The sequence below is a fragment of the Carlito syrichta genome, unplaced genomic scaffold (genome assembly GCF_000164805.1).
Source record: "Carlito syrichta isolate Samal-C Ts95f unplaced genomic scaffold, Tarsius_syrichta-2.0.1 Scaffold287994, whole genome shotgun sequence".
In the NCBI taxonomy this organism is placed as follows: domain Eukaryota; kingdom Metazoa; phylum Chordata; class Mammalia; order Primates; family Tarsiidae; genus Carlito; species Carlito syrichta.
Window position 1 is genome coordinate 1 of NW_007232090.1, and position 15,770 is coordinate 15,770.

General features: G+C 55.5%; 3 protein-coding genes across 5 annotated transcripts in view; 1 reads left to right on the forward strand and 2 right to left on the reverse strand.

The window, feature by feature from the left end:
- Window positions 1–4: 4 nt before the first annotated feature.
- On the forward strand, window positions 5–2,781 carry EPOR (erythropoietin receptor; the record flags this gene model as incomplete). Its single annotated transcript, XM_008053258.2, has 4 exons — window positions 5–47; window positions 130–217; window positions 1,789–1,876; window positions 1,963–2,781. Coding segments are annotated over 4 exons (831 nt in total), but the record flags the coding sequence as incomplete, so codon positions are not given.
- A 1,436-nt stretch (window positions 2,782–4,217) lies between these two features.
- On the reverse strand, window positions 4,218–6,193 carry SWSAP1 (SWIM-type zinc finger 7 associated protein 1). The gene is made up of 2 exons (XM_008053259.2): window positions 5,945–6,193; window positions 4,218–5,291 (listed from the first exon to the last, which is right to left on the reverse strand). The coding sequence occupies exons 1-2, from the start codon at window positions 6,191–6,193 to the stop codon at window positions 4,788–4,790; spliced, it is 753 nt and encodes a 250-aa protein (XP_008051450.1). The 3' UTR covers window positions 4,218–4,787.
- Window positions 6,194–11,159: 4,966 nt separating this feature from the next.
- PLPPR2 (phospholipid phosphatase related 2) overlaps window positions 11,160–15,770 on the reverse strand; it is a 9,102-nt gene continuing 4,491 nt past the window's right edge. For 2 of the 3 annotated variants that reach the window (XM_021710069.1, XM_008053253.2), the window contains exons 6-9: window positions 14,321–14,497; window positions 12,929–13,051; window positions 12,562–12,613; window positions 11,160–12,450 (exon numbers count right to left, since the gene is read on the reverse strand). In XM_021710069.1, coding sequence (XP_021565744.1) covers window positions 12,107–12,450; window positions 12,562–12,613; window positions 12,929–13,051; window positions 14,321–14,497 — 696 coding nt within the window. In that variant the 3' untranslated portion in view covers window positions 11,160–12,106. The remainder of the gene's footprint in view (window positions 12,451–12,561; window positions 12,614–12,928; window positions 13,052–14,320; window positions 14,498–15,770) is intronic. The other variant, XM_008053252.1, reaches the window with a different exon arrangement.

A 15,770-nucleotide genomic window follows, 5' to 3' on the forward strand; every position in this document is an offset into this window, starting at 1 on the left:
CTTCTGGAGCGCCTGGTCGGAGCCCGTGTCGCTGCTGACAGCCAGCGGTGAGGCCCAGGAGCGGGCAGAGGAGGCGTCGGGGCGAGACACGGGGCCGGCCGCCGCCCTGACCTCCTCCCCGCCTCCCAGACCTGGACCCCCTCATCCTGACGCTCTCTCTCATCCTCGTGCTCATCCTGCTGCTGCTGGCCGTGCTCGCCCTGCTCTCCCACCGCCGGTGAGACCCCGTCGGGCCCTTGGCCCGGACTCCTCCCACCCATGTCTCTCACTCCGGAAACCTAGGCTCGGGGAGGGGTGCCCGCTTGCCCCGGGTCACACGGCGAAGAGCGGTGGCCGGGCTGGGATGCATGCCAGGCCAGACCCAGACTCTGTGTTACAGTGTTCTGCCCCTGGGGACATTCACCTGGTTTTCCCTTCTGCATCCCCTGCTGCCACTTCTTGGGTTCCTTTGCTAATTTCTTTTCCCCATGTCGTCAACTTTGTAAAATCAACCGAGTGGTTTAGTGGGAGGATTTAAGCCCCCGAACGCCTCTCCTCCCCTGTGGTCAAGCTCCTCTTCAGATACTTTATGACCTGACCAGTCATCCCGAGGTATCTGTAATTCCAAGCACACACCATGTCGCTTCATACTCCCAAGTCTTTGCACATATTGTTCCCTCTGCCTGGAATGCCCTTCCTGCCTTGTCTGCTCAGAAATTTTCTTTTTTTTTTCTTTTGAGTCTGGGTCTCACTCTGTCGCCCAGGCTGGAGTGCAGTGGCATGTTCACCGCCACCACAGCCTTGATCTGCTGGTCTCAGGTGATCCTTCCCCCTCGGCCTTCCAAGTAGCTGGAACCACAGGCATGTGCCGTCATGCCTAGCTAATTTTTTAATTTATTGTAGAGATGAGGTCTCGCCAAGTTGCCCAGGCTGGTCTGGAACCTGTGGGCTCAGGCGGTCCTCTCGCCTCGGCCTTCCAAAGTGCTGGGATGACAGGTGTGAGCCACTATGCTGGCAGCAGTTTTCTAGCTGTCTTTCATGGCCTTGTGAATCTACTTGGTTGGAAAATACATACTGAGCACCAGCTATGTGCTAGGTCCTGGAGAGAGAGCAGAGACCCAGTCAGACCCTGACCACAAGTCCCTGACCTACTGGACCTCACAGTCAAGTCAGCAAGCAAGGGAGTCAACAAATATTTGGTTATGAATTGTGATAAGTGATAACACAGAAACAAACAGGACATGGGGACATAGCAGAGCAGTCAGGGGAGGCCTCTGGGAAGAGGTGACAGCAGAGCCAAAACCTAAAGGTTGCAAGGAAGTAGCCATGTGAAAAGTAGAGAGAAGTGACAGCAAGTGCGAAGACCCTGAGGCGGGAATGACTTTGGAACACCGAAGCAGCTTCAGGAACTGCCATTTGGGTAGAACAGTGTGTGTATGTGAAGGACAATGAGGTAAGGGAGGTGACGGGTCAAGTCACGCAGAGCCTTTGCAGGGCTGTGGGGAGGAGTCTGGATTTTATTCCGAATGCCTTGGGGAACCTTGGGAAAGGAGTGAGGAGGAGAGTGGCATCATGGTCTTCCATCCATGGGCCTCCAGGGTTAAAGGGAGCATGATCAGTGTGTTTCGAACTCCTAGGCACCCTTCAGAACTCTACTCCTGTTACCCTTCAGCCAAAGCCCCTGCTCCTCAGCCCTGATGCACCCCTGTGCCTCCTGACGGGAACCAGGAGTATCTGAGCCCTTGCGACTGGGAGCTGAGGGGGTTGTGGTGAGTGTTCAGTGAGTCACATTTCTACCGGTTTCCAAAGGGCTCTGAAGCAGAAGATCTGGCCTGGCATCCCGAGTCCCGAGAGTGAGTTTGAAGGCCTCTTCACCACCCACAAGGGTAACTTCCAGGTAGGTGACCTGGTTGTCCCGTCACCGCTTGGGGAGTCCCTGCAGCCTCACCCCAGACCCCTGAGCAGCTGGTGCTGTTTCCTCAGCTGTGGCTGTACCAGAACGATGGCTGTCTGTGGTGGAGCCCCTGCACCCCCTTCACGGAAGACCCTTCTGCCCCCCTGGAAGTCCTCTCTGAGCGCTGCTGGGGGGAGACACAGGCAGTGGAGCCAGGGGCAGATGGTGAGGGGCCCCAGCTGGAGCCAGTGGGCATTGAGCAAGCCCAGGACACCTACCTTGTGCTGGACACATGGCTGTTGCCCAGGAGCCCGCCCAGTGAGGGCCTCCTAGGGCCTGGTGGCTGTGTGGATGCAGTGGCCATGGATGAGGGCACAGAAGCATCCTCCTGCTCTTCGGCCTTGGCCTTGAAGCCCAACCCAGAGGGGACCTCTGCTGCCAGCTTTGAGTATACCATACTGGACCCCAGTTCTCAGCTCTTGCGCCCACGGGCACTGCCCCCTGAGCTGCCACCCACCCCTCCCCACCTAAAGTACCTGTACCTCGTGGTGTCTGACTCTGGCATCTCAACTGACTACAGCTCAGGGGGCTCCCAGGAAGCCCAGGGGGGCTCATCTGATGGCCCCTACACCAACCCTTATGAGAACAGTCTCATCGCAGCCCCTGAGCCTCCACCCCCCAGCTATGTGGCCTGCTCCTAGGACACCAGCCTGCAGATACTCAGGGACTCAATCTCAAGTGCCAGTGCAGGCCAAAGCCTTATTAAACAGGAATGATGAGGCCTCCTTCAGGGCTGGGGGCGTTACTGACTTTGGCTATCTTCTCAGCCCATCTGGCTCAGGAAATCAGAACCTTGCAGTATTTTGAAATATGTACTGTTTCTTTTTGTATATATTTGTATATATGCATGTTTTTCTACCATGATTTCTACAAACATCCTGTAAACCCCATCTTTCCCTGGGCCTAGGCCATAAGGACAGCTGTTAAAGTCCTGGAGCTCAGTCTGAAGTTCTGGACCTGCAATCTGAATACTAATCGTAATAAAATAAATGAGTCCATATACATTTCGCCAGCTGCTGTAACAAACAACTCCTAGGTCTTAGTGGCTTAACACATTAAGCAGTTTCTCTCTGATTTTTTTTTCTTTGAGTCGGTCTCATTCTGTTACTCAGGCTGGAATGCAGTGACATTCTCACAGCCACTGCAGCCTCAACCTGCTGGGTTCAGGTGATCCTTTCACCTCAGCCTTCCAAGTAGCTGGAGCTATAGGCATGTGCCACTATTCCCAGGTACTTTTTTTTTTTTTTTTTTGAGTTGGTGTCTCACTCTGTCGCTCTGGCTGGAGTACAGTGGCATGCTCAAGGCCACGGCAGCCTCAACCTGCTAGGCTCAGGTGATCCTTCCGCCTCAGCCTTCCAAGTAGCTGAAATTACAGGCGCGTGCTACTATACCCAGCTAATTTGTTTACTTATTGTAGAGATGAGGTCTCACCAAGTTGTCCAGGCTGGTCTCGAACCCCTGAGCTCAGGCAATCGTCTTGCCTCAGGCTTCCAAAGTGCTGGGATTAGAGGCTTGAGCCACCGCGCCCAGCCTGATTTTTTAAAAAATACTGTAGAGATGAAGTCTCACCAAGTTGCCTAGGCTGCCTTCAAACCCCTGGGCTCAGGCAATCCTCTTTTGGCCTCCAAAAGTGCCAGGGTTACAGGCGTGAACTACCATATCCAGCTCTCTCTGATATTGGATTCAGACAGATGGGCAGCCATCGCTGAGATGAAGCAGAAGCCCAGACTCTTCCAGTCAGTACCTTCACTTTCCCTTAGGGTCACCCTGAGGTTATTTATTTTTTTAAAAAGCAGGATTTATTGAGAGAAGAGCTCCCATAGTGGGAGGGGACCCAAGGGGGTTGTCTCACCCTGGGGTCTTTAGATGGATCCTTTACATCCTGTCAGTCAACAAGAAAGAGAAAGTGAAAGATTCCACTGGTCATTTTAGGGGTCAGGCCGGGAAATGGGCTCTCTCTCCTTACATTTCATTGACGAGAAATAGTCACATGACCTCAGCTAGACCCATAAAAGTCTATGAAATGTGTTTACTTGTACATTCAGGAAGAGGAAAACTATCTAGTAAGTTTCTACCTAGTCTCTGCCACCAATAAATAATGCCAACAATAATTCATAGGTCTTTATTCTGAATCAGGTCATGTTCTCAGAAAGCACTCTGATGACACTTGGTGTCATCAAGTGACTCAGTGAGTGTTCTGGTTTAACTACTTTTTAAAATTTGCATAATCTAAAAAAGCTTAACTTATGCTCCAGCAATTCCACTTTTTTTTTTATTATAAAGATTTGGGGTACAATTCAGGGTTAGGTATACAAACGTTGATTCATGTCTTGGTATTTAACACAAAAACACACATTACCAGGACATGAGTACAAGAATATTCACGGCAATAAGGCAACCTGATATAAATTTGGGTATAGTCACCCATGTAATTATATGCAACATGGAAAAAGGAGTGAACTAAACAATGAGGCTGAATCTTAGTAACAACGTTGACTGGAAAAAGAAGGGCGCCTCGGAAGATTACATTTATCATGAAACTCTTCCATGAAGGTTTAAAACAGCAAAAGTAAACAGTAAGGTAGCTGGGCATAATATGTACATAATAATGCTAATTTCTCGGGCAGAGATAGGGTCTCGCTATGTTGTCCAGGCTGGTCTCAAACTCCTGGGTTCAAGCAGTTCTCCTGCCTCAGCCTCCCAAAGTGCTGGGATAACAGGTGTGAGCCACCACACCGGGGAATAATTCTATTTTTACAGAGAAAAAGCACTTTATATTATTTAGGTGTTTGTATCTGCACATGCCCCTGAGGTACATATTCCAGCCGTGGGAAACTGAGGCACAGAGGGGTCGTCAGGGATGGGCTCTGGAGCTTGACCCCTCGGCTGAGCTGAAGTCTCCAGCACGGGTGGGCCACGGGGTGGTCATCATTTCTCCATTTGGTTGGAAAGTCACCCACCACTCGGTCCTGGGGCCCAGCCCGCCTGGCTCCAGGCAGGCGCGGACACCGTGCTCTCGGGGGACTGGCGCATCCGGCTGCAGCCAACACTGAGCAGGAAAATACCGCTGGAGCAGGGCGAGCTGCAGGGCGTCCCCACTGTCTGCCTCCTCCTGGGTCTGGAGGGCTACCATGAGCCCACAGTCCCGGCCGGGCCCCAGCCGGCGGCTGAAGTGGGCGGCTGTGTCCAGAAGCAGGGCAGCCAGGTAGACGGCTTCCTGGGGCCCCGGCTCGTCCGCTAGGTACTCCTCCAGGCCATCGAGCAGCAGAAGGGAGGGGGCGGGCCCCGGGGCCTCATGGGCAGAGCACAGGAGCCGCAGAAGCTCTCGGGTCGAGGGTGGGTACTGGAAGCGGACCTTCTGGAGCGAGAAAGAAGGGAAGGGCCGGCTTCAGCGACGTGGCACCCGCAACGGCCAACCTGCTTCTCCGCGACGACAGACGGCTTCCTCGCCTCCTCTCCCGGACGAGGCTCTCACTCCCCAGACAGCAGGTTCCGGGAGGAAGCGCTCAGAGCTGTCAAATATCCTGTATTTATCCCCCTTTTCTTTTCCTCCTCCCACTCCTTCCATGAGTATTGACCTCTCTTTCACCACACTCATCCCGCCTTTGAAGCATTAAAGTCGTGCTTTAATGCCAAATCTCCGGGGCAGCCTTTCCGCAGAAAACCGGCCCCCGGCGCCCTCAGATCCCACCCCGGACTCCACTGGAACCAAGTCCTGTCCGGACTAGACCCAAGTTTGGCCCACCCTTCCCCAATCGCCCCGATTCCACGCTTTGGGCGCCGCCCCCCCCGCCCACCAGCGGACACCGCCGGTCATTGGCTGGACTCTCACTCACTCTGAACTCAGCTCCGCCCGGTCCCAGCCCTCGCGCATACCCGGCTCCACCCCATCATGGCTTCTTCGACTCGCCTTTCTTCCACTGTCCCCACCACTGGCTTGCTTACCTGTCACTCAACCTCCGATCCGCCCCGCCATTGGCCAGGACGCCTATTGTCCCTCCCCGAAGCTACCTGGAGTCGCCTCGGGTCGAGCGCCGCTCCGACTCCGCGGGGGAGGCTTTGAAGAGGCCTCCGGGTCAGGAAAAGAACTGGGCCTCGACCCTCCCCCGCCGCCTCCAGGGCCGCCGCGAATAGCAGTGCTGTTTTTCCAGAGGCTGGAACGCCAAGCAGCAGCAAAGGCGATCCGGCCTCAACCGTGACCGCCTCTCCGGACCAGGCCGCGCTGCCCCGACTTAGCACCCGTCTCAGCGTCTCCGCCATTCGCAACGTGCCTCTGTCCAATCGGTGGCGTGTTTCCAGCTTTAGTCCCGCCTGAGCTGAGGCCTCATTGGTTATGGCGCATTTATCTTCTCCATTGGTCTGTGGATCTGTCCATCAAATTAGGCCGGCCTGTCTAGCGCCTCCCTGGTGAAATGGGCAAATGGTTATAACCTAGTCTGCGCGTGCAGGAATGAGGGCGTTCCAGAGAGAGGTGACTTTTCCCCGAGGGAGGCTGCTGGCGGAAGCCGCACGAGTACTATTTTTGTGAGCTGATAAGCTAGTCAGAGAAATATAAAGGTTGAGAGTCGGAGGGAGCAGGCCCAAATCATGGACATATTAAAGTCTCCTAGCCTCAGTTTGCCCTCCCATAAAATGGAGCTTGTTGATGTAGCGGGAGACATGGTGACGGGCGTGAGTTTGTGTGGTTTTTGCTGGTGTTACCCAATTACAACTGAGAGGTGGAGTCAGACACGAGCTATGTGCTTGTCCTTCTGTGCACCTGAGTCTGGGCCGAGCGTGGGTCAGGGGTCACAGACCTGGGACACTCGTGTGCAGAACATTGCAGCCATTTCTGAAGGTCTGTGAGAAAAGGGCCGTCAACCTACTTTCTCACTGGCCTTGGGGCTTCCTGGGTCTTGCTTGTGGTACTGGGGAAGGTGGAGCCATAGACCAAAGTCGGGGACCGACTGAAGAGACAGAGACACAGCAGGGACCTTGTTTGTCTTGTTCACTTCTGTCTCTCCAGCACCCAGAATAGTACCTAGCACATTGTGGGTTCTCAAATATATGCTCGTTAGCTCAATGAAGGAAGGCATGTGGGGTTGATGAGAAACTGGGAGAGAGGGAGGAGCAAAGGGAGTGATCGTGATCCCTGGCTGGGTCTCCTCACCCAGACTTCGCCCCGGAGCTGCCACTCACGCCTGTGTTGCCCAGGCAACCTCGTCTCCTGGTAACTTCAAAGTGGTGCCGTTGCCTGGAGACCCAGGGCAGCGCGGAACTGAGATTTCCTGGGCTTTTTCTCTCCCTCTGGGGCCAGAGAACAGCTCCACAACACCCCCCAACACACCCACTCTCGCAGCTGGGCACTGCACACTACACACACACACACACACACACACACACACACACACACACACACACACACACTCACTCACTCACACACACACGCCATGGCATCTCTGCCTAGATCCACTTTCAGAATCCCCATCACCCACAAGCATATAGCTCTACCCTGCCCTGATACAAAGTACCCATACACATTCGGTCCCACATCCACACGCCCACACTTTTACTCTTGCACAAACACGCCACTTTGCCATTGCCACTGCACAAAGACACACACACCATGAGGCACACTGCTAAATTGCATTGCTAAATACATCACCTCAGCCCAACCCGGCGTCACACCTGTAATCCCAGCACTTTGAGAAAACAAGGCAGGAGAATCGCTTGAGACCAGCCTGGGCAGCATGATGAGACCCCTTCGCTACACAAAATTGAGGGGGAAAAAATTAGCCAGATGAGGCGGCACATGCCTACCAAGTCTCTCTCTCTCTCTCTCTCTCTCTCTCTCTCTCTCTCTGTCTCTCTCTCTCTCTTTTGAGTCAGAGTCTCTGTTGCCCAGGCCGGAGTGCAGTGGCACACTGCTCACGGCCACCGCAGCCTTGACCTGCTGGAAGATGATCCCTCCACCTCAGTCTTCCAAGTAGTTGGAACCACAGGCTCTAGCCACCACGCCCGGCTACTTTTTTTTTATTTATTGTGGAGACGAGGTCTCGCCAAGGTGTCCAGGCTGGTCTCAAACCCCTGCACTCAGGCAATCCTCTAGTCCCTGCCTCCCAAAGTGCTGGGATTACAGGCATAAGCCACCGTGCCTGGCCTCCCATCTCTTAAAAAAAAAAATGTTGTTGAAATCTCACTCTGCCACCTAGGCTGGAGAGCAATGGTACGCCCACGACTACCACAGCCTCAATCTGCTGGGCTCAGACAATCCTTCCACCTCAGCCTTCCAAGTAGCTGGAACTACAAGCCCGTGCCACCACATCTGGCTTTTAAAGTTTTTTTTTTTTTTAATGTAGAAATGAGTCTCACCATGTTGCCCAGGCTTGTTTAGAACTTCGGGCCTCAGACAATCCTCCCTCCTCGGCCTCTCAAAGTGCTGGGATTACAGGCGTAAGCCACGGTGCCTAGCCTGTTTTGCAATTTTGAATGGGGTGACTGGGACAAGCTTCACTGGGAAGGTGACATTTGAGAAAAGGCTTGAAGGAGGTCAGGGAGAGAATCATGCACATACACGGGAGAGCTTTCCTTGGGGAGAGACCAGCAGGTGCCTCTCCTGAGGCATGAGGAGAAGGTTGCCTTTTTCTTGAGTGCCGTGGAGAGCTATGGAGGGCTTTGCACTTAGGAGGGTCGTGGGCCGACTTACATTCTGAATCAGGGCTCTGGGTTGGTCGAGGTGAGTTTGAGGTGCTGTGAGACCCTCAGGAACGCGTCGAGAATCTTTGGAAGAAGCACAGACGAGTCTGGGTTCTCCTAAGTGCTACCGAAGACCGTCCATCCCGGGGTGGGAACGGGGCAAGGCCAGGGCGGTCCTTCCCGTCCCCGCTGGCGGCCGGAATCAGCACCGCGGACAGCGCCCGCGGGGCTGCGCGGAGGCGCTGTCCGCAGTGCTGAGCCTTTGCCCGAGCGGACCAGGAAGGACCGCGGGTCCCAGGCGTGTGAGCTCTGAAACCGAAGCCTTGGTCGGTCGAGCGGGGAGCACCATGATCCTATCTGTCCTCGGCCTTCAGCTGAACTTCCGCCTCGTCCCCCGTGACCCAGGACCAGCCTCTCCACCGCCCCCTCCATCCCTCTGGCGCCAGCTACACAGACCTGCTCCCAGCTCCCCAGACACGGGGGCTCTCTCCCACCCCAGGGCCTTTGCACTCGCTATTCCCCTTCCCCGGAACGCTACGTGTCCCACCCCCATTAGATATTTGCACGCCTGCCTTTTTCCCCGCCTGCATGTCAGAGTCGTCCCAGAGAGAACTTTTCAGACGACTACTCTCTTTTATTTTATTTGTATTATTATTATTATTGAGTCAGAGTCTCATTCTGTCGCCCAGGCTGGAGGGCAGTGGCACGCTCCCGGCCACCGCAGCCTCGACCTGCTGGGCTCAGGCGATCCTTCTGCCTCAGCCTTCCAAGTCTACAGGCACGCCCTCCTACACCCAGCTAATTTTTTATTTATGATAGAGACAAGGTCTCACCAAGTTGCCAGGGCTGGTCTCGAACCTTTGGGCTCAGGCAATCCACTCGCCTCAGCCTCCCAAAGAGCTGGGATTACAGGTCGAGTCACCGAACCCAGTCTAATTTTTTGATTTATTGTAGAGATGACGTCTTGCCAAGTAACCCAGGCTGGTCTCGAACCCTGGGTTCAGGCAATCCTCTCACCTCTGTCTCCCAAAGTGCTAGGATTACAGGCTGAGCCACTGGGCCCGACCTTTCTTGTTTGTTTGTTTGTTTGTTTGAGTCAGAGTTCACTGTGTTGCCCAGCGTGGAGCGCAGTGGCATGCTGCTCATGGCCACTGCAGCCTAGACCTGTGTTGCTCAGGCAATCCTTCTGCCTCAGTCTTCCAAGTAGCTGCAGGCTCAGGCAATCTTCTCGCCTCCGTCTCCCACAGTGCTGGGATTACAGACATGAGCCACCGTGCCCAGCCCTCTATATGTATATATTTTTTATAGCTATGGGGTCTTGCTATTTTGTCCAGGCTGATCTCAAGCTCCTCCTATCTCTGCCTCCCCAAATTCTGGGATTACAAGCATGAGCCACCATGCCTGGCCCAGTTTTCAGACTTTACAAAATTTGGAATTGTGGACCTGTTTATGGCTTATTTATCTTGTTCATTGTCTCTCACATGTTGGAATACTCACATCTATGAGGGCAGAGATTCATGTCTGTTCTGTTCACTGCTATGGTTCCTGTGCCTAACAGCACCTGTTCTATGGGGCTGAGTGTTTGTGTCCTCCCAAATTCATATGTTCAAATCCCCAAGGTGATGGGGCCCTTGGGAGGTGGCTAGACCGTTAGGACAGCGCCCTGAGGAAAGGGATGAGTGCCTTTATCAAAAGGCCCCAGAGAGCTCCTTCACCCCACTGCCAAGTAACTATCGCCAGATGGTGTCAAATGGGAAGAGGGCCCATGGAATCAGCTGAGGTCTTGACCTTGAACTTAGCGGCCTCCACGCCTGTGAGAAATGAGTTTCTGTTGCTTATAAGCCGCCTAGTCTGTGGTGTTTTGTTTCAGTGGCCCAGACAAAGACATCCTGGCACACAGTGGGTGCCATGGTGTGTGCTGAATGAATGAAAGAATGGATGGATGGATGGATGGATGGACGGATCGATGAATGGGGAAAGGAGGGATGCAGACTCCCCTTTCCTGGTTCCGGGCTGACTCTGGGTCCCAAATGGCACGTCCGAAGTCCCGCAGAGCCACAGCCGGTGCCTCCAGCCCTCGTCTCTGATGAGTTCTCAGGGGCTTGGGACTTGGCACATCCTAGTAACCGGCCCTCCTGCCCTCATCCATACAACCAGGTGTTGGTCTTGAAGGTTCCTGGTGCCCCTCAGGGTCCCCCCATCACTCTCAAGACCCCCACAGGGTCCTCACAGTAATCCCATGCCCCTGCACCCTAGCCATGGTCAGACACCCAGGCAGGTAAGGCCCCTCACTGTGTGTTTGTGTGCCTTGGTGGCTTGAGGGGTTGTCTGCATTTGGCAGGGGAAGAAACGAGCACAGAGAGGTTAATTAACTTTCCTGAGAGCACACAGTCAAGACACGCCGAGTCCTGGCCCAAGTTGCCAGCCCCGTGGTTTCACCCCGCCTCTCTACCATCGTCCTCAGATACACTGCAGCAATACACCCACACCCAGCTCCAGACACCAGCCCTCCACACCCCCCAACCCGGGGGAGGAAGGCAGGTGGCCAAACTTCTGTTACAAACAGGTCTTTTATTAAAGATGAGGAGGGGGCAGGAAGGGGGGGCAGTGTCTCCTCTGCCTGTTGCCTTTGGCCATCCAGGGGAAGGGAGACCCTCTGCTCTGCCCATATCCCCTGCACAAGGCTGAGGCATGAGGGGAAGAGGGAAGGAAGGGGTGGGTTCCCAGAAAAAAAATCCTTTTCCACAGCCCTAATAAGTAGCAGGAGGGTTGGGGTGACCTGGGCACAGGCAAGGGGAGACACAGCACCCTGAGCCCCAAAACCTTTGACCTGGGGCAAGTCCTGCTTAAGTAGGGGGTAAGGAGGGGCCGGGTAAGAGGTTGCTCACAGGGGAGGGACGAAGAAGGGGGGTGCCCCAGGGACCCTGTCATGGGGGAACCTGCCCCCCACCCTACATCTGGACTCCCGATTCTGAGCGAGGACTTGACGACAAAGAACGCCCTCGTCTCCCCCCTCTCCCTCACACATGCTTAGACACGGGCGGTCCCCCATTGACTGGAATCATACCCACCCACTCTAGAAGTCTGGCAACCAAGGGCTCCTATGGGCTGTTCAGACGGGACCCTGGCTGGAGCTGACCTCTTGCCTGAGGATTCTAAGAGTGAGGGGAGGCTCCCATTGGCCGGAGCTCCCTCCTTTTGGGTAGAATCCTGAGAACTGGGGGCCCTGGTTGGCTGGGCAGTGGCCAGTGGGGTCGGGTGTGGCCCTTAAAAGGACTATCTGAAGGGCACGGGCCCACCTCGCACCTTGGCTCACTGGGATGTCCCAGAGGGCAAGAGAGGCAGGAATCTCCCAAATGTCCCTCCAGCCATCTCGTCGTGTCTGGGTTTGGCCGGCTTGGGGGGGCAGAGGGCTTTGGCACTCACGTGGCACACGCACACACACGCGTGGCGGGGAAGAAATGGGGCCTGGGCACGTTCTGGGTGGGTGGTTGGGCCTCACAGCAGGTGGTCACGGCTGGCAAACAGGTAGGGGCTGAAGTTGTCCCGGTGGAAGGGGGAGGGGTAGAGTCCACTCAGAGTGTACAGGTCCCGCAGCAGGGGCGTGGGCAGCAGTAGCTTACGGCCACGGCCACCACCCCCGCCTGGCCCCCCAGGTCCAGGGGAGGAAGGGGAGGGGCCCTGGCTGGGGGCGGGCGCGGGCAGGGGCAGGGGCAGAGGCAGGGGTGTCGGCTCAGACCTCAACCGAGGACGGGGCACACGGGGCGACGAACACATGGCTGGGGCCCTGGAGGACACGCAGCTGGGGATCAGGTGGCCACGGCGGGCACAGTTCTGCGGCTCTGGGGGTCAGGAGTCAGAGATCAGGGGATCAGAAAGTTGGAGAGGCAACCCGGTCGTGGTCGCCCACCTGTAAGTTCCCCTGTTTATCCCCTCACTCCCTCAACACTCACTGGATGGGGTGAGCCGTGCCGGTGTCGAATGCGGCCTGCAGGCCTCGGGTTCCTGAGACAAAGAGGCAGAGGAGAGGGCTAGCGGCCCTCTGGGCCTCACCGGCCATGGCCACGAGGGGCTCATCAGGCCGAGAGTCCCAAGGACAAGACAACCAGAGTTCTCAGGATTGGTGGTGACCCCTCCGGAGGGATAAGGGGTCCGTCTCCTTCAATAGTGAGCTCCTCCCAGGCCCCGTATCCACAGAGATGGGCAATCCCTTCACCTCCCCATGGTCCCAAGTTCCCCAAGGCTCCCTGACTTCCTGCCTCCTTGGGCCCCCTCCGCCCACCTCCCTCTCCAGCCGGGAGTGCCCCCAGCCCCCCTTACCTGGGCCACACTTAACTTTTCGAGGGGGCTGTCCATGGTGGGGGCTTGACCCAGGTCTTCCCAGGGGGAGAGCCTTCGGCCAGAGGGTGGCCGGCTCTGGAAGTTGTGCACGACACAGGTGACCTGGGACAGGGGAAGAGGGGAATGTTGAGGCTGGAGCCAATCATGCAGGCATTATGTCGGCACCATCCCCATGTTTCAGATAAGGAAACTGAGGCTCGGGTTCTCATAAGCGGCTAGTGCTTACTGTGTGCCAAGCTTACTGCTCTTGGGTGGGTGCTTTATTTATCCCACAGGGCCAGACTAGGGTGAAGTGAGACTGAGTTGCACAGGGGCAGGATATGATCCCTTCTTTAACATTTTTATGTTCTATGCATTGTGGTAGTTTTGTATTAATTTTGATTTTTTTTTTTCGTCAGTCAAATTTATCAGTGGGGGGGTTGCATATCAACTTCAGTGACACTGATGTGAATAAGTTCTGACAACCCACTATCATCAGATCAACCAATTTAGATTTTTTTTTTTTTAATTGAGACAGGGTTTCGCTATGTGGTCCAGACTGGTCTCTAACTCTTGGCCTCAAGCAATCCTCTTGCCTCAGCCTCCCAAAGTGCAAGGATGATGACTGTAAGCCACCGTACCTAGCCAATTTTTATTCTTTAAAATGCTTCATTAAAATAGTATTCATCTTTTTGGAGTTATTTTATTTTGAGTCAGGGTCTCTGTCACCCAGGCTGGATTGCAATGGCACAATCACATTTCACCACAGCTTTGACCTCCTGGGATCAAGAAATCCTCCTGCCTTGGCCTCCCAAAGTTCCGGAATTACAGCTGTGAGGCACTGCATTCAGCTGATAATAATGATTATTATTATTTTACTTGGAGTCTCACTCTGTCACTGATGCTGGAGTGCAGTGGCACACTCACAGCCACCTCAGCCTTGACTTGCTGGGCTCAGGCGATCCTTCTGCCTCAAACTTCCAAGTAGCTGGAACTACAGGCATGTGCCACCACACCTGGCAAATTTTTTGTTTTATTGTAGAGATCTCACCAAGTTGCCCAGGCTGGTCTGGAACCCCTGCACTCAGCAATCCTCTCGCCTCCGCCTCCCAAAGTGCTGGGATTACAGGGGTGAGTCACCACACCCAGCCCAGCCCATATTATCAATGCTGGTTGCTGAGTGGGCACCCTCCTAAAATCTGCACTCAAGGCCGTGCCTCACCCTGGTCCTGATATCCCATTTCACAGATGAGACCATCCAGGCAGGGTCAGGTTAAGGGACTGAACCAAGTTCACACAGGTCCACACCCTTTACCATAGTGCGGTCCTGCTTCTCAGAGCAGAGGGCCCACGAGGAGTCTCCCAAGCTGGGATGGCTAGGGAGGGACTCACCAAAAAGGTGGCGATGGCCACCCCGGTCAGGAAGCCGGCCAGCACGTCAGACCAGTGGTTGCGGTACTCGGCCACGCGGACCACGCCCACCAGGAAGGCCGGGCACAGCAGGGCCAGGCAGAGCGAGGGTTTGACCAGGCGGGAGCCCTTCACGCGGAACACGAGAGTCACGTACATCTGTGGGAGCCGGACTCGTTAGGGGTCACGTGGAGGGCCCGTCCCGAACCCAGGAGGACCAGGCTTTCGGGGCTAGGGGGCGTGGCCAGGCGCAGGGCTGCAGGGTGTGGCGGGAGGCTCCATCCAGGGGTGGATCGCGGAGTCCCAGGGGTTCCTGAGGGGGCGTGGCCATAAGGGCTCAGAGAGGGGTGGGAGCCTCAGGGGCACCACCTGTAGGGCTGGGGGCGTAGGCAGTGCACCCGAGAGCAGTGGATAAAGTCGGGCCCGCGTCCCAGGTGCGGAGTCAAAGAAGAGGACAGACGTCTGCTGGCCTCAGAACCAGAGGGTGGGGTCAGAGCTAAAAGGGGAGGGGGTAGAGTCCCCAGCCGGGGGGAGGAATTGTGGGGGGCCACGGGCAGGGTGAGGGGCATAATCCCAGAAGCCAGAAAAAGGGGTCAAAGCAACGGGGTGGAGAGACAGAGAAAAGCAGGGGACAGAGTAAGAAGTCCCAGCACGGCCAAGAGCAAGGGGCGTGGCCAGGGCCACAAGGGCCGGGGTAAGGCCCCAGGGAGGGGAAAGGACTCCAGGGGGCCGAGGCAAAACCCACCCGCCTCGCCCGCAAGTCGACATCCAGGACCTGTAGCAAGAAGGGGGCCTGGCTGGGCTCCAGGGACAGTGCCCAGAGCCCCCCGTAGGGTGGCGTCCACAGCCTCCCTCCGGGGGGCCTTGCTAGGGCCGGGGGCGGGGCCGGACGCGAGAGGGCGGGGCCTTGCTAGGGCCGGGGGCGGGGCCGGACGCGAGGGGGCGGGGCCTTGCTAGGGCCGGGGGCGGGGCCGGACGCGAGAGGGCGGGGCCTTGCTAGGGCCGGGGGCGGGGCCGGACGCGAGAGGGCGGGGCCTTGCTAGGGCCGGGGGCGGGGCCGGACTGAAGAGGCAGGAGCTGTGGGTAAAGTGGAACAGGGACCAGGCCCATCGACCCTGACCTGGATTATGAAGAACTAGCCTTACATTTAACTTAGCCACAAAAGTACTTTTCATGGAAGAAACTAAAACTTAATACTAGAATCCTAATCTATATCATTTGTAATATGTTTGCATATAACAACACACGTGCATTTCTATTTGAATTATTATGTAATTTTCAGTTCATTTCATGACTTGATAATATTCAACTTATCTAGTTGTCATTATTTAGCACAAAGGTAAGAAACTCTTCGGGCTTTTTTCCAGATATATGAATGGGGGTGGACTCCATAAGATAATTATGGTCAGACTTCTGCATCTGTGTGTTCCAC

What these genes read in the sequence shown, in the direction of transcription:
- SWSAP1 (XM_008053259.2), bottom strand. Translation starts at nt 6,193, where the DNA reads ATGGCGGAGACGCTGAGACGGGTGCTAAGTCGGGGCAGCGCGGCCTGG. An exon ending in TCGACCCGAGGCGACTCCAG is followed by an intron (nt 5,292 to 5,944) that starts GTAGCTTCGGGG and finishes TTCTCGCTCCAG; the next exon opens with AAGGTCCGCTTCCAGTACCC.